This window comes from Heliconius melpomene, chromosome 10 (genome assembly GCF_056956725.1).
Source record: "Heliconius melpomene rosina isolate 202511_hmr_F chromosome 10, ASM5695672v1, whole genome shotgun sequence".
In the NCBI taxonomy this organism is placed as follows: Eukaryota; Metazoa; Arthropoda; class Insecta; order Lepidoptera; family Nymphalidae; genus Heliconius; species Heliconius melpomene.
The window spans coordinates 12,225,479-12,244,391 of record NC_140398.1 but is presented as its reverse complement, the minus strand read 5'-3'; the positions used below and the strand labels follow the sequence as shown (position 1 = coordinate 12,244,391).

Sequence of the window (18,913 nt, the reverse complement as noted above, 5' to 3'; positions counted from 1 at the left end):
TGAAATTTGATTTGATTTAAATTTAACTTACGGTAATACATAGTCTTTAACTAAAAATGCATAAAATAGTAAGCTTACCAAAGAAAATAAATGAGTGAATATTTTTGTATAAAACTTTCCTGGCTTTGTATCCATACACCCCGCTGTACCGTAACTAATTTTTTGAAATCTTTTTTAAAATTTTGTCACATTATAAAACAAAAAATAAATCGTAACTAAATTTGACTTATAAGATCTGCTTTCAAAATTTTACTATATGACAAAATAATAATAAAAACTTGTTTTATCCATAATATTATATGTGTATAATTAAATTTGTTTATAACCTATCATAACCTATGGTTCATTGCTATTGGCTTATATTCTACGCTTAACGCAATTGCCAATTTGTCAACTTTGCTTCGTCGTCTTCGACTTTCTGAAATTTGTGTAATAATTATTCTATTCGTCTATGGTAGTGGTACTTAGACATGGGCAGTAACGTCTTTTAAGCATAACCAGTGATCACTAGTTTCGGACACACGCGTAGCTAGTTTCAGAAACTAGTTATTTCTGTAACTAGTTACAAATGCTTCATAAGCAGTTGTAAGTTTAATACGACTACTTTTATAGTTATGACTAGTGGACCCGGACGCGGCTACGCCTGCTTCAACTATAAGAATATTTATTAAATATATTCATGAAATTATTTTCAATTTTCAATAGAATTAGTAAGAAAATATAAGCTTAAAAGCTTAAAAAGAATAATAAGTAAATACACATTATTAGAAAAAAATATCTGAGTTATTCTGAGTTATTGAAATGAACTGAATGAATGAATGAAACCAACAAAAGGATTAAAAGTAACTAAAGGACAGGTATTCTTAATATTAGAAAAAGTACCTAAAGTTTTCCGTGCGTGCGTACATAGATATCGACTCTACGAAATAACTAAATATTTCTCTCTATTAAGCAGGATAATTTTAGCGGGTAATATCAAATAAAATAAGAAGAGAACCAAAGTGTAACTTAAATTAATTATAAACAGCAAATAATTACATAAACATTTACAATAGTTCGAAAATGTATGAAAATTTATAAAACTGTCAACGTCATCTGCCCGTTCGCGTCGGTCATACTCACACTGTGCCGCCCGAAGGTTAGGTCATTTTGAATCAGTGACATCTCCTTAATTATTTATTAGAATATTCTGCAGTAAACTATAATTTCAATCTAGATAAAATGTTAAGAGTGACTATTATATTTATTTTCATAAGGATGAATATCAAAATGTCGCGGTAACGGTTGCGTAGCGACGCGACGGTTGTTATTAACATGGCAGAATAAATTGCATGTCAAATTAGAATGTACTTTAAAATATATTAGTATATATGTGTAATGTAATGTTATATAGCCTATAGCACTTCTGAAGAATGCAGCTTTCATACAAAACAAAAACAATGAAAATCGGGCCAGTAGATCCAGAGATCTTAGCGTTCAAACAAACAAACAAACAAACAAACAAACTCTTCCGTTTTATTATATTAGTATAGATTACGAAAACATTTTAGGTTAAATTACAATATCTTGCTACTAAAATGTAATTATTTATTAATTTATTTTATATACAATTATTTTTATATATTTTTTTATATACACTTTATTGTATTATATATTTTTAATATACAGAATTTTATATAGTTTTTTCGCTGATCGCCCTTTAATAATATTTGATATATTTAATTACGGAGTGAAATTAAAATTCCAAATTAAGTGAAAAAAAAATTAACACACAAAACACATTCAAAAAGAGGGAATAATTTTACACTTACAGAATTGAAAAAGAAATTTAATAATACAAAATAAACATAAATGCGAAACTGACACGTAATAGCAAAATATTAAGGTTTAAAACTGAATGAAACTTGATACCAAACTTGAGGTAAAAACCAGCTGGTTATGGGTTCGATCCACACTCGAGGAGATGAAATATTTATTTAAATTAATATTTTCATTTCTTCGCTCTGGTGTCGAGGTAAAGCGCGGAGTTGAGTTCTGCCACTCAACACGCAATGCCTCCAGAATTCGGCAGAAAGTGGGGAACCTAGTGTAACAGAGTGTTACACTAGGTTCCCTCTGCCTACCCTGCTGTGTGTGGGAAACAGCGTGAAGCTCATTTATTTATTTTATTTTTTAAAATTGAAAGTAAGCACAGGGTACAATAGATTAATTAATTTATTTATTAGAAAGCCAACGTTACATACTACAAAAACAGGCTTTTAAACTTGTAACATAAACACAGTTATAAATGTATAACTAGTACTTAAATTAAAATTAAATGTTCAAATTTTACTACTGAATATAAATAAATAATAAATAAATAAATAAAGCCTTTATTCGCTGACCATTTCAGAATTTTTGTTTGCATAATTAAAATAAAGTATACAATAAAAATTTAAAAGACTTAAAATTAAAAACATTTAAAAAGTAATTAATTTTAGCAGCCTGCACTATTGCTATATAGCTAACCATAAAACAAAAAAAAATAACAAAATACAAACCCAAAATTAAGATTTTAACTTTATTACGTATATAAAATATTTTTTCTTTTGCTTTATACAAACGTAAGGAATGATTAAAAACATCAAATTCAGATTTTTGCGCTAATTTATTATTAACATTCAAAGTTCTATTAAGTGGTGGACTTAGGCCTCAATTTTTTGTAGCGAACCTCGTATTGAAATTTTGCATACATGATCTTTCATTCAATCTAAGGGTAATAATATTAAGTTCACCTAAAATCTTTGAACAATCAAGACATTAATTAGTGTAAAAAGCAAAGATCGGCAGTATTTCTGCGATATTTTAACATATTATAATATTTTAATAAGTCATCGTACTTCGTGATCTCTGGAAGATAACATTTTTAAAAACTTTTTTGAATTCGTTCTAACCAGTTTTTATGTGTTTCATAATATGGATTCCAGACAGTTAAACAATATTCTAATTGACTATTAATTAATGAATTAAATAAAATAATAACTGAACTGGAATTCTTAAAAGTCTTAGTAGATCGAATAAAAAATCCCAAGTGCTTAAGATATACAAGTGTGAAGTGAACGTCGCAAGCCATTGTAACCGAACCTATTTTAGTAAATAATAAACATTAAGAAAGCTACGCCACGCTAAACAAAAAAAACTCAGAATTGGTTAAAATCCACCGTCGTGGCGCAGCGGCACAAGGGCGTAGCTGTAACGCGACGGTTGCGGATTCGATCGCCAATCGAGGAAATTAAATATTTATTTACATTTATATTTTCATTTCTTCGCTCTGGTGTCGAGGCAGAGTTTTGTTTCAATTATCGATATAAATTAATAATCGATCGAATTGCATTAATGCATACATATTAAACTACTGTCGTCTCTTTTTTTCTTTCGGAACGTACTAAAATAGAGCAAGATGCAACTATATAAGTGTCAATGTAGCTATTAACAATAATATGGTTTTTTCTTGGAATTTAAAAAAAAATATATATAAATAATATAGTTTAACTTCTGCATTTACATTTTAGAATCGCTTTTTCGTTTCATTGGGTGTTTAATACAAAAAAGTACGATGTTTGTAGCTTTTCAATCAAATTCGCCTATTCTCGTCTCTTTTTTTCTTGCGGTACGTACTATAATAGAGCGAGATACAACTGTGCTAGTGTCGATGTAACTTGATTAGTGCTTACTGTTTACTCTCATGAAACTACGTATGTGAAATAATGGCTATGTGTAAAGAAACATAATCACAACGTAACATGTGTGTAGTTTCGAATAACCGCGTAGCTCCGAATCACGGCATAACTAGTTTCGACGACAGCCCGAAACTAGTTATGCCGTGATTTGGCTTGTAAGCAGTTTCTGAAACTAGTGACGCTACGTAACGCCCATGTCTAGTGGTACTATCTTACATTGATCTGAATTGCCTACAGTACTGATTATAATTTCACTATTCAATAAATATATTCTTTTTGGTGTATATTAACATAAAATTGTAAATTAGTACTATAAAAATGGCTGACAGTGATGATGAGTACGATCGTAAAAGAAGAGACAAGTTCCGCGGTGAAAGAGGAACAGCGGAAGGGAGCAGCTACAGAAGCAGCGATAGACGGGAAGAAAGGAATCGAGGACGTGAGGAGTGGAGTGAAAGGTAAACGTTGTTTTATGTTGTGTATACTAGTCTATATTCAGCTCCACAACAATGTTTTTTCGTGTTACAAATGATTTTCCATATATAACCTGTTACAGAACCCTCCCTCTACCTTTAGAATCCTCCAAATTTACAACTCCTGCTCCTAAAACCTTGAAGCGCTCTTTTCCTCACGCTATGAGGTAATTTTTCAATTATTTATTGTCAAAAAATGAAGGTAAGTAAGTTAAACTCATATATATGAAATTTTACTGATATTATCATAACAGAAAGTCAAACATTGCCCTTCATTTGTATAAGAAGTATTATGCCAATAACACTTATATGAAGTATAAACAAAATATTTAAGCATTTATACATAATGCTATAAAATTCCATCAGATCTCGAGGAGGCCGGTCAGGGCCTGACTACAGAGATTATCGTGGAGGAGCTAGTGCAAGCCGAAGCTACTCTCCAATAAGAGGAGAAGGTCCCCCAACTAAAAGAATCAGACCAGATTGGCCTGTTGATGACAGAAGATATGGAGGAATGCCACATGATTCTTATGGGTCTTATGGCTGGGCACATGATCATTTTGGTCCACATCCAGCCCATCAAGGTTATGGTCAGCCAATGCCTCCAGTGCCTGCAAGGTAAGATTTGAGTATCAATTATTTACTTGAACTTTTAAAAAAAAATAAGTCTAAAGAATATTAAGTTAGTGACATAAAACAATGGAATAACAAAATTTCAATAGATAGAATACATGTTTTTGAATATTTTAATATATAGTGCAGAATCTATTGATACTAACATTGTAAATTAAAAGTTATCTTAACCTTTGCATTACTACTTATATGTTTGATGTATAATTTATATTACACAATGTCATTAAATTTGGTCAAAATATTGAACAAATTTTTTGATGTGTACAGTGATTATGATGTTAGGGATGCTGTGCTGCCAATGGGCCCAACAGATGGGCCTCCCACAATGATGTCCTTCAAAGCGTTCTTGGCTGCTCAAGATGACTCTATAACTGTGGATGATGCTATCCTGAAATATAATGAATACAAACTTGAATTTAGAAGACAGCAACTAAATGAATTTTTTGTTGCCCATAAAGAGGAAGAATGGTAAGATAAAAAACCTAATATAACTTATTACTAGTAACAATGATAAAAATCTCAAAATTTATAAATATAACAAATAGTACAGATTATTGTTATATTAACAATTTGAATAAATTTCTGATGTAGATAAATAACTTTATTAGTTTGCTGAAACTTAAAAGATTCTATACCATAACCAATTATAATGTGAAAAATAAAATGTGTAATAATATATAAACACAGGACTTAAGTTATGGTTAGAATTTTTTAAATGTGCAAATTTTAATAGAAAACTTTTTTCCCAACAGTCTACAGCATATTCAGATGGATTTGCCGGACATCATAAAGAGAAATAATGCAAACTTTATGCAAATGATAAGTGTGTAGCTAGTTATGATCGCGTTGACCCGTAGCGCGCAATGCTACGGGTTTCGTTTTTGTTAGGGGTAGGGTTTATATATTCCACAAAATGTGGAACAGGTGAGATTATGAAGATTTTTTAAATATTTTAAAGCAATATTAGTTTGTGTATTAATTTCACAGGTTTATTTTAACAGGTTTATTAGACCAAATTCCTGGGAGTGCATGGTGGATGGAACCATTCCTGGAAAAATTCACTAAGAACACTAAATCTATAAACTTATTAAATGTTTTCTTTGGAAATTGGTCTTTCTTTCACACACTGTTTGTAGCAATATTTAATCATAATATTATAATGTAATAATTATTGCATTGTTTGTTTTATAGGTTCAAGATAAAATACCACCCTGAAGAGTCAGTGAAACGTAAAGACGAGCAACTTGCAGCATTAAAGGTAACATATTCACTATGTAGACAAATAAAAATAGATAAAAATCTATACCAATATAATAAAGTGGAAGAATTTGTTTGTTTGTTTGAACGCTAAGATCTCTGGATCTACTGGTCCGATTTACTATGTTTTTGTTTAGTATGAAAGCTGCATTCTTCAGAAGTGCTATAGGCTATATAATATTACATTACACATATACTAATAAATTAAAATACTTTCTAATTTGACATGCACTTTATTCTGCCATGTTACTAACAACCGTCGTTGCTAAGCAACGGTTTACAAAGTTTCTTTGTTGTTTTAAGAAAACGTCACTCAAAATGAACTTATATTTTGATATTCATCCTTATAAAAATAAATAGAATATATAATATTTCATAAATATTCTTATAGTTCAAGCAGGCGTAGCCGCGTCCGGGTCCACTAGTATTTATATAAAAAGTTGTTGTCTCTTGCCCTCACGCTCGAAAAGTCTATCTTATGGGTAGATTACAATAAAAGTGTTTGTAAGAAATTTTTTTTAGACATAATATTAAATAACAAAAATTTTAGTATTGATAGGTACGTTATCAATGTTGGCCTACTGATGATGTAATTTAGTCTCTTATGTATGTAAAATAAAAACCTAGATTTAAAATATACACCATAGAGACCATTGTTGAGAATGATTTGACTAAAAGTGACAGTCATGAGTTCTATCCTTGTTTAGGGGGAATGATTACATTTACATTATTATAATTTCCTGGCCCTGGGAGACAAAATGAGGTGTTTAGTTTTAATACATCTAAAATTGAGTCACACTTGTGAGTCTTTGAAGTGACTCTCTCCTACCCTCTTTATATGGGAAAAAACGTGAAAACTGTTAAAATAATATGAAATATATCTATATGTGGAACATTAATTTAGCTTTCATTATAGTGTAATAAAAACCCGTCATTTGAGATTCTTTAATTTTGTGGTTTTAGAATCGCCTCCAAGTGTTTCTTGAGCTACTTGACCAGGGGGAACTGGACAAGGTGACTGTGGATGTGGACAAGTCAGACAAGTTGATAAGATTACTCGACACAGTAGTCATCAAGCTGGAGGGTGGTACAGAGGAAGATCTAAAAGTTTTAGATGAACCAACAGCTGTGGAAATCACTAATGATAAACAAGGTAGAGGGCTTTAAATATTTTCTTAATGCTCTTTTTATATATGCATATCTGGTAACATGACAAAGCGCGGCGTTGAGTTGTGCCACTCACCACGTAATATATCGAAAATTTTGCGGAAAGTAAAGAATGAAATGTATTCTCTCTGTGTATATATAGCATTAAGCTAAAAAATCGTATTGGTTGACCACAACATTGAAAATGGCTTATTTTTTCTTTTAGCGGAAATCAAACCCATATCCACAAATTTTATATCCGACTAAGCTTAAACAGATGTTTACGGTTGAAGGCTAAGCTGTTGCGCCGAGACTACCTATATAAATATATTTTTTTATATAGGTAGTAGTAGTACTTTATTTATTTAATACTTCTCATATGTTTTCAGACAAAAATGACGCTGAAAAGGCTGTTGTGATTGATGTAGATGCAGTGAAAGTAAAAGATGAAAAAGAAAATCCACCAAAAGATAAGGTAAGATTGTCTTTTTTTTAATATAAAAATACTAGCGTTATTATTAATTTCTGTCTCCATGAGTAATTACGTCCTATAAGTGACGTCCATGCAAAATTTGAGACTCTTAGTATTTGTAGTAACAAAGTTTCATACAAACTTTCAACCCCAAAAACAACCCCTTAGAAGTCGGATATTGCAAATTCCCGTCTTAGCGAGCAGCTACGTCCTATAAATAACTCCTATGCAAAATTTGAGATTCCTAGCACATGTAGTTTCTGAGATTTCGTGATGAGTGAGTGACCTTTCGATTTTATATATATAGATATGCAAAAGACAGATCTTGTGGAAATGAACAAACACTTTACAAATGTTAACATTATTGTAACAAAATTCTACTATCAATTTTATTCCCACCATCACCTGTCTTTCTACTTTTTATTTATCTACTGTTTCCATTGATGATGTGAAGAAGCATGTGCTGGCCATTAAATCCTATGCTGATACTTCTATTTTTTTATTTGTTTATTTATTTTTCGCGTCGTTTTGCACCGCATTATGCCCGCACTTTTAGTCCTTCGCAAAACTGGTTGCATAGAAAAGATCACTTGTATTGATAAGGCCGCCTTTGTGCATTTTGTCTTAAGAATGTACTGTATTTTATCTTTTCAAGTGTGCAATAAATACCTTTTATCATATGTTATGTATATTTTCGATAATTACAAAAAACTTGTAATTGTAAGTACAATTTTGCAATATAATATAACTAAAGAGAACTTAAATTACAAATATTGGATGATATTCAAAAAATAATGAAATAGAGACTACACTGCGATGATCATGAGGTTGATTCCATATCAGAGGAATGAATTATTTTCATTTTCGCGCTTTGGTAAGACTAAATGCGGTGTAGATTTTCGACGTTCAATACGCAATGTCGCGAATATAGTGTAAAGTGAAAAAAATATATTTTTCAGAAATTAATAAACAGTAGATAATAAATTATACTTAAATATATTTGTAGGAGAAAAACGACGAGGCTCCAAAATCGACGGCCCCACTGACAATGGAGATTGATCCACATCTCCGGCAGCTGCAAGAACAAGCGAAATTGTTCTCACGCTTCAATTCGGCCCCTGGAACAGAATCTGGACCGACTGAGACAACTGAAAAAGAACCACGTTTGTATTTTATTTCTTTTTTTAGATTCGCAGTGTATCCCATACATAGCAGGGTCAGTAGAGGGAACCTATTGTCAAGAAACTCCGTTTCCCATTTTCCGCTGAATTTTTAAAAGATTACATGTTAAATGGCAGGACACAACGCCGCGCTGTGTCTTGTTACCAGAGCAAGGAAAAAAGAATATTATTAATATAATTGAGCGTATGCCCACCCCGGAATGGTGTTGTGACCATCCCAGTCATATTAAAGCCAAAAATTTACCTTTAAAAAATAAAACAAAATCCATAAAAAGATCTGTACAAAGCTAAAGTTAAGACCCTCCCCCCTGGAAAATATTCTCTAGATGCTGTCGCCATGTACACTTGTGAAGCTGAAAAAAAATCTATCCTACTACTAACTACTGTGTTTAAAACACAAAATAAATTACTTGTGAAAAAAAAATATGTAATGAAATCCCTATTAACTGTAAATATTTATTTCTTTAATAATTCACAGCACCACCAGGTTCCTCATCAAGCTCCTCATCATCAAGTTCGTCATCATCAAGCTCCGAAGACGAAGGTGAAACGGAAAAGCGGCACAAATCTAAATCGAAATCTAAATCTAAAACTCCTGATAAATCTCCTAAAAAGAAAGAGCGTTCCAAATCTCCTGTAGAAAGAGAGACAGTTGATGAGAGTAAAGAGAAAGATGAGAGCAACGACAAGTCTGAGCAGTCTAATGATGTTGTCGTCGAAAAGAAGGAGTCTCAAGCTCTGCATAAAACAACTTCCATTTTCCTAAGAAACTTAGCACCAACTATAACTAAAGCAGAGGTTGAAGCTGTAAGTGCTGTTGTAGTTTTTTAAATCTCATGAAGTATTCTGTCACCGGCCATATAGGAAAAACTTTGATAAGAATATTAAATTTAAACTATTTTATGATTTTTCTGAATACTGGGTACCTAAGCTATCTCAAATTTATAATAATCAGCTTCACGCTGTATCCCGCATATAGAAGAGTAAGACACTCCATTCCTCACGTTCCGCGGAGTTTTTCGAGGCATTGCGTGTCGGGCGGCAGAACTCAACTTTGGGCTTTTGCCTTGGTGCAAGAAATGAAAATATTAATAAATAATAACTCATTGCGCTCGGTGGCTTCTCGTGTTTTTATGTATACATATTAAAGTATACAATTACATATGATTTAGATGTGCAAACGCTATGGTGGGTTCCTGCGTGTGGCGCTGGCGGACCCGCTGCCGGAGCGACGCTGGTTCCGCCGCGGCTGGGTCACCTTCCGCCGCGAGGTCAACATCAAGGATATATGCTGGAACCTTAACAATATACGGGTGACTATTATAAATAAATACTTTGAACTTACCGACAAACTAACCAGGAATAATATTTTAATTAATATTTTGGTTCACATGCTGCAGAGTAAAGAAAGAGGAGATAGGGTCAAGACAGAGACCATTCTCATGTACCATCCAAGATAATATAAAACAATTGTTAACAGCTGCGCGAGTGCGAGCTGGGTGCGATCGTAAACCGCGACCTGCAGCGACGTATCCGCGCGGTGTCGGGGGTCACGCTGGAGCGTGCCGTGTTGCGTGCCGACGCACGCCTTGCCGCCCGCCTCGCGCACCACCTCGACGCACGCTCCCGCCTCTGGGGCGACGCGCACCACGCCCCCGCCCACGCCGCTGACGTAAGTACCACTAGATAGATAGATAGATTTTCTAATTGTATGTTGTGATGTTGAAAGTATACTTTATTTTACTTCTTAAAATACCTTGCAAATTTTTAATCACAGAACTTCAGCTTGAATTCGAAAAATCCAGTGCTACACAAGATTACAGAACACCTAATAGAAGAGGCATCAACTGAAGAGGAAGAGTTGTTAGGGCTGGAGGCCTCCTCAGAGTCTGTGAACCAAGAACAACCTGACCCGGAGCTAATGCGTGTTCTGGACCGCCTCGTGCTGTACTTGCGTATAGTTCACTCAGTGGATTACTACAATCACTGTGAATATCCCTATGAGGATGAAATGCCTAACCGGTGTGGAATTATGCATGCACGAGCTGGAGCACCTGCTAATAAGGTATTCATTCTTATATATCAAACAGAGTATACTTATTTATTATCTTGTTATACAATTGTTAATATTTTAGCATTTCATTATTTTTCTTTAACTTGACACTGCATCCCAACCTTGTGTTAAGACACTGTTCCTACTTTCAACCTAATTTTTGTGTCATTGCGTGTTGAGTGGCAGAAGTCAACACAGTGCTGTCTTTTTACAGGAGCAACAGAACAGAAAAATAAATAATCTTGACTGGAAATCGAACCAACAACCATAGCATTTACAGTCAGATGCGTTGCCGCTGCGCCACGTCAGCCTCTTATTATTAAATTATTACCCCATAACAATGTTTATATTTATTATTTTAATAATTCCAATTCTTCTCAACAGCCCACTCAACAAGAAGTTCAAGATTATATCAAGACATTCCAAGGTAAAATGTCAGCTTTTCTCCAAGATGTTAAGCCATTAACTGACGATGAGCTGCAGAAACTTGGTATTAAGGTAATTTGTTGCATGATTTTGTAGCTTCACAGTGTAAATCTAAAGTTAATACACTTTGTTACTCATACTCCGCCTTATTTTCGAGATTAGAGGTCATTGAGTGTTGAGTAGCGGAACTGTTAGACATGAAAATGATTCATTCTCCTAAGAAAAATTCATTTAATAACAAAACATTCCATCTAACAACCAAGTTCCCACTGCATACTAGGGCGGAAAGTTGTTTAGTTTATTTATATAATAGAAACTTCTAATATATATGTTTCAAGTTACTTTATTTGATAAAGCTTGTTATCATTGACTTATTTTCCTATATAATTAACTACCCTCTTGTTTTACAAATTATAAAAAAAAATTGTATTCATAATAATTTTTAAATATTAAATAAAAATATATTAGGTGTTACATTTAATACAATAATACATGATTTGATTATCTTATAGTCAACAAACAAATCACAATATTTAAGATATATGACATTACTGCTTTAATTTTGTCAATCCAGGACCCAGATGCAGAAGTGGAAAAATTCATACAAGCCAATACACAAGAATTAGCTAAAGACAAATGGTTGTGTCCACTTAGTGGGAAGAAGTTCAAAGGCCCTGATTTTATTAGGAAGCACATTTTTAACAAACACGGGGAAAAGGTAATTCTTTGTTATATAAGGTATTATTTAGTTTATTATAAGGAAAATAACAAAACCTACTTTAAAAAGTGATAAAAATTCCGATCATCTTATAAAGAATAACTGACTATAAGTAATGACTTACATACATTACTTATAGTCAATTATTATTGATAATTATAATAAAAATATCATTAAATATTAATGATTTTAAATCAGTCCATAAATTTATTCTCATTAATTTTTATTTTCATGTAAAAAATATAAGTGAATATGTTTGTTTTTTCACAATATATACACATCATTGGGTAAACCCAACTATGAAATAGTAGGAAAACTTATGATGATTTTTAAGAATGTTTATTATGGATATAATTCACACAATATATTTTTTCTAGAAATATGCCATAATCATTTCATACACTCACTTTTTTAACATATACAAAATGATGTGCATGTTACAAAAACTTTTTTTTAATATCAAGTTACTGCAGCGGATTCTAAAAAAGGATACTTTTAGGCCATATTTAATATATTTTGTAAAACTATCGAATTATGTATAATTTTTATAAGTATTTTTTTTTTCAATTCATAATATAGCCTATATTCTTCACTAATAAAAGAAATTTTAAAATTGGTCTTCTTTACTGAGCAGGTCTATCTTGATAATTCTTTTTTTTAATAGTCATATATAGCGAGAGTGGTATAGTGTTTTCAGACAGGATAGGTCTCTATAGTATGGACGCCATTCGACGCCATCGATCTCAAAATTTCCTAAATTAATATCAATTATATTATCATAGACTCCGTCAATTGCAGTTCGTGAGCCCTGGCTCAGCTGTTAGCTCGGTTTTATCCAATATAGTGCTAGACACTGTATGACTCACTCGCAAGATCAGGCTGGAAAAGTCAAGCGCACGACGATTGAGTACAGGTCCAGGCCTGCTGAAACCAGGACTTTATCAATTCATATAGATCCTGAATAAGCCAATACAATATAGTTACCGTTATGCACCAGGTGGACGAGGTGCGCCACGAGGTGTCGTACTTCAACGCGTACGTGCGCGACGTGCGACGCCCACAGCAGCCCGAGCCGCCTGCGCGCGCTCCGCCGCCCGCCATGTACGCCGCGCCGCCGCACCCGTAACTACACTAGATAAATTTTTACATTTTTTAAAAAGTGTTTTTCCAGCCATACTTAGAAAAGAAAAATGCTTTATTAGATAACGTACCAATACCGTGAACGGGTTCCAAGAAGCGCGGGTTCATCCCGCAATATTTTTTTTTTATTTGTTTTCTAAAATTATTTATTATTCTTATTTTAATTATTCTTGCAACTCAAGAGCCGTTCATAAATTACATGATCCCTTAAGGAGATGGGAAGAGGTCGACGAAATGTAAAATTGTGACAGGAGCCTTCTCCTTCGCCTTACACGAATTTTATGATATTTTACCCTTGTAAAATATCATAAATTCGTGTGAGGCGTTCGTAATTTGTGGACAGTCCCATATTTGTGTTATTAGCGTCATATAATTATCATATAATTTGGCAAGAGAGAAATAAGTTGCAACAAATAAACAAGAATTTCGACATCGCTTCATAACTGCGTATGGCGTGATTCGTGGTCAGAGCGCTCGGTTTCCAAGAGGCACGGGTCCCACATACCTTCATATAGTTATATTTTCGGAAAAATATTTTTCCTTGAGTGTGGAATAACACTAAAAATGTGAAAACTATATTTAACATTATATTTAACATATATGTGAACAGGTACAGTGGTGCGAGTTCCGGCGGCGGCGGTAGCGGCGGGCGCGCGTGGGGCTGGGGCGGCTGGGGGCCGCTGCAGCCGTACGCGCCCCGACACCCACGCTTCTCACGACCTAGGTATACTTCATATTTGGAACGTTAATCAATTACAGTAGAAACTCGAATCTTAAAAAATTATTAGAAAATACATTTGCCTAAATATAATCTATTGTTAGAAATCGTAAGCGGTTAACGATTTTTTTTAAACACATATTGTCTATATGTGTCTAAATTAATCGGAAATAGATTCTATGTAATTGTAATAATTGATATGTATCACTCAATGCTTATTACTTCACACGAGTTTCCTTCTCCTAATCGTGAACCCATATAACTGATCATCGAGTTTCTCTTGTTGTTATATATCACAGATTAATTATATATTTTTCTGTTTTTAATTAACTGGCTTGATATAGAGCACTAAAAAGTATCATCACATTGATTTACCTTCATTAATAAACCAGTTCTAATTATTTATTATACCTTTAAATGTTGCTATATTTAAGTCAAAAGTGATGACAGTGCTTTCAACAAGGAAAAACAATTTTTTTCTGTTATTTTTTGTAGTCTTTTAGTTTAAATTACTATGCCTTAGTTTAAAATAGTTATTTAATTTTTTATATGCTTTATATTGCTTATCATTGGTGCTATTATATGAAGTAGTATATTTTAAACTGTAGTAATAATGTATAAATAGTGCATATATTATAACGATTCTTCGTACACGTGACCACTTGTAACATTTTTTTCAATAAGTATTTTATAAATACATAATATATGTATAAGATTTTAAGCTACTTCATTAACAAAAAATTCTTATCCTAAAAACCTTTACAACTTTTTTCACTATAGGAAGAATTTGTATCGTAATTATCTTTTGCCTCTTTAATAACTGAGAAGAGCAATAAACATTTAATAGATAGCAATAAATTTTCCACGCAGAATTAAAATTATATGAGTTACTGCTCCTTTCTATGGCAGAAGCAATTTATTGGTTACTATAAATGTAAAATCTCTGGAATTCTCATATAAAATAAATTTAATAAAATGTTATGACCTGGTTAAAGTAATACAAAAAATAATATTATTTAATAACGCACGTAGTAGGTGAAGTGACTTATCATATACATATCATATACATATCACATACTTGTCATCACCAAATATGGTTAGACATAGTGTGGCATTGGACTACTTTGAATTGGAATTAAAAATATATTTTTTATATTTAGAATATCAATTTTGTATATGTTACTTGGCCATTCTCACTCTCCTAGCTTTTAAATCGAAATATCTTTTAACAAAAAAAAAATTGTGGACATAAAATATCTGTAAATATTTTTTAATTTCAGCAACTCCAAACATATAAAAATATTTATTCTTTTAGTGCAGCAGTAGCCTGGCCTATTATTAACTTAGACCATTTTTTACTTATGATTATAGTTATTAGTTTATCAAACAAACATTATACATAAAAGCTTTTGGTGTGACTCATTTAAACGCCTTGAAAATTGAATCGATGTGTTTTGTTCACATTTTACATGCATACTATCGCTCACCATATTTGTATTTTATATCCATTATTCAAAAGCTTTGAGCCTGTCTCGTTTGTAAGTTATTAGAACGTAAAGTTAACCAAGGTTTGTCAGTATACGAGCTCGTATACGTATCTAGTTTAACTTTGGATATGACGCACTCTTTACTTTAACATTCCCAGTCATTATTGCTTTATATATTATTTTTATATTTATATTTTGTTTTTGTTATTAATATGATATTATTACATATAATTTTAAAGTATTAATAATGTATTTTTTTTTCGCATACACATTTTTTATTTGATATCTGACCTTTGTCAAACATTGAAATATTATATATCACTCCGTCCTTTATTATTTGTAGCCTGATATAGAGCACTAAAAAGTATCCTAACATTGGTTTGCCCTCATAAATAACGCAATTCTAATTAATTAATAGTAGCCTAAACATCGCGTATCTGAGTGGCAACAACGATCGCAGTACATAAAAAAAAAACGAAAGAAGCTTTTATTTGTAAAGTTTTATTATCCTTTTGATAAACGTCGTGTATGTGTATCTTGTATCCTTTACATTAAGAATATCTGAATATTACAAATTTTATCTTTTGTTAAAGTTATTTCTAACAGGACAAAGTATAAAATGTTAAAATGGTTATAGTAATGAGGCTTCTGATTTAGTTGTACATACTTTGTATGATATATAAAATTCATATAATATTTGCAAAAAATAATATAATATTTGATATTAAATAATAAGATATCCCAAAAAACTTTATGTATTCATTCTGTCTTTAAATGTTACAATATGTCATTCAAGGAAGAGACAATAACCCAACCCACCATTCTCGCGTGACCTGCTTTATACACGCTAGTTTTGTATTGCATGACCTTAACATTTGCCTAATCAGATACATTGTTTATGCACTATTTAATTTATTTCGCTTTATGTTATTAATTTAACACCAGCAAGCCTTAATATTATTACATTTGTGAGCTTTCTAGTATTGTTGTTGAGTTCGTAAATAATTTGCAGGGAAAACGTCGATCGGTCCCGGCCGATAATTGCTTACAACGATCTCGACTTCCCGGAAAGTGGCGACATTTTTTAAGACTTTCTGAAACTCCATGACGGACACGAATGCATACATATACAATAAATTTATCTTCTATTATAATATTCTCTTATCTTCTATTATTTGAACGTTCCTTAAACGAACCAGGTGCAAAATGTATTGATTCTATAGATACTAATATCGAAAAAAATATATTAGGTATTCTAGACCAAATTTATAGCTTTTTGTCTTAAAATTGTAAAATGTTAATTGTATAACTAATTTATATATAAAATGAATATATTGTAAGTAAAGATGATGTAGTGCCTATTGTTATAATAAATACCTATGCAAAACTTAAATTAAATTTTAAATATATAAAAAAACGAATACACAATCATGTATAAGAAGTCTATAATAAAGTGTCCGTAAAACGTAATCTCTTTTTATTCCTTATTTCATATAACCCAAAATCCTTCCGCTTTCATAACTCCATTCTATTCAAGATTATTATGCCCTTATTTGTCGGGAACTTATCTCCGGGAAGCTGAGATTTGTGTCATACTTACAATTGATTTAGCAAGTGTGATTGTGAGTGTTGTTACATTTGACCGTAAAACTATATATATGATTGGCCACTAATGTGGTTGGTTGTTGTTAAAGGGGCGGCGGCAGCGACTACCGTCCCGTCATACACTACCGGGACTTGGACGCGCCCCGGGATCCGGACGAGTTCATTTAACTACACAACTGTGAAAACTATATGAAATGTCAAAGTGTACTTATGTATGTACTGTGTTTAGTCGTTTAAAATTCACAGATTCAAAATTATTAGGATACAAATATTTTATTAGTAGGCACTGGAAATAAAAATATGTTGATATATAAGCAGTTTGACTTTACTACAGCCCAACAAACAAAAAATATTGAAATAATCTTTTAGTATTTGTATTTAGTAAGAAACATAGTCTATTACGATGTCAGTAAAAAAAATCTAATACAATATAAAAATTTTGGTTTTAGGATTTTATTTGTCCTTTTATTCTTTTAGTATCAAAGTATTAAAGATTTAATGAGTATAATAATGAAAATTTAAAGCTAACTTATTCAGGAAATTATAAATAGGATGTTGAAGTGATACACCGAATTGTAGATTGTGGTTATTTAAATCATATAAGGTAAAATCCAAATCGTGCAACCTTTCTATTAATGAGCAATAAGAAGCCTTGTACCTACAGTGTTCTCCGAAATATTGTTCGGAAGGTGAAGAGGAAAACAATATTTATTTATGTATTGAGATGATTATATACTATTTATGTTATTATGGCCTAACTTACATTTTTCAAGAATAACTCTTGGTTATTATTTTATATAATTTACAGATAAGGAATTTTTGGGACAGAAAGGCATAAGTTGTGTTTGTTTGTTTAGTTTTCCATGCATAAATATTTTAAACTTTAATATAATTGTTAAAAGATATAAGTAAGAAGTTTCAATTAAAAAGTCGTCATACCTTCCTGATTCAATGAGAAAAAATGTTACTATATAAAATTATTATTCATTCATAGCTCGGAGCAATAATAGGAAACGTTAAATCACAACAGATATAATGTCATATCCTTTACAAGTGAACCACTCGGTTGTAAATCCTTGACCTATAATTAAACGTTTAGCGTTGAGTTGAATCGGAGAATAATATTCGTTATTATGAACAGTTTAAGGCTTCACCTTATTTTCTTTATTATTATTTATTACTGTAAAATGGAAAATTGTGCCAATATTTTATAGTAATCATACCACTTAAGTATATAATATCGTGTATGATATATCTTATAAATACTTATATAATGGAATGTGAGGACTAAAAGGATGTACTACCCGGATATGCGAGTGTTAGGTACAGCGCTTACTCCGTGTATTTTTATATGCATAATGCCTTCTCACGACATGTAGGTGCCTTAGGTGCCAAACGTGTGTCTAACAGCGTTTGTACGGTTTACTTTGTATGTTCTATTAATAATAATTGTCAAATACCTATATGTAATAGGTAGGTAGGTATAATGCAGATCCGCTTGCGCGATATTGTATTATAATTAGGTAGTATTGCAATTTACTCAAACAAACACTACAAAAGATAACCAGTCTAAAAGTCCGTCATATACCTACTTTTTTACACGATTTTGTTACAAAAAGATTAAACTCAGTTTTTTGTACATGAAAATGGACAATTATACCCAAGTCATCAATGATATCTACCATCTAGCTGTTCTGATGAAGGAAGCCGAAGGTGGGAGTCAAAACCCTGTGATGTCCATTAATCAAGTTTGCGTCTCCGTTAGATTCGTCTTCACATATTCTGTTTGTTGATTATCTTGAGAACTGCAAGATATCGAATGGAACTCTACTACTACTACTAATTTATTTTGGGTAAGTGTGAGAAGCGTAATAATAAATTGTGA

At 32.0% G+C, this 18,913-nt stretch overlaps 1 protein-coding gene across 5 annotated transcripts; it reads left to right on the top strand.

Moving 5' to 3' along the window:
• The first annotated feature begins 343 nt into the window (after nt 1–343).
• Ars2 (arsenic resistance protein 2) lies at nt 344–17,342 on the top strand. Of its 5 annotated transcripts, XM_085192010.1 has the most exons (17): nt 344–465; nt 3,929–4,177; nt 4,559–4,810; nt 5,093–5,293; nt 6,017–6,083; nt 7,046–7,235; nt 7,618–7,703; nt 8,707–8,863; nt 9,360–9,688; nt 10,054–10,194; nt 10,362–10,553; nt 10,659–10,946; nt 11,319–11,432; nt 11,935–12,078; nt 13,076–13,200; nt 13,829–13,942; nt 17,118–17,342. In XM_085192010.1, exons 2-17 carry the CDS (start codon nt 4,038–4,040, stop codon nt 17,194–17,196), a joined length of 2,619 nt encoding a protein of 872 aa, XP_085048136.1. In that variant the 5' UTR covers nt 344–465; nt 3,929–4,037; the 3' UTR covers nt 17,197–17,342. The 5 variants fall into 5 exon arrangements, with proteins under 5 accessions (XP_085048136.1, XP_085048138.1, XP_085048139.1 ...); XM_085192012.1 differs by lacking the exon at nt 344–465 and having other exon boundaries at nt 3,901–4,177; nt 5,108–5,293; XM_085192013.1 differs by lacking the exon at nt 344–465 and having other exon boundaries at nt 3,901–4,177; nt 13,076–13,179.
• Nucleotides 17,343–18,913: the final 1,571 nt, after the last annotated feature.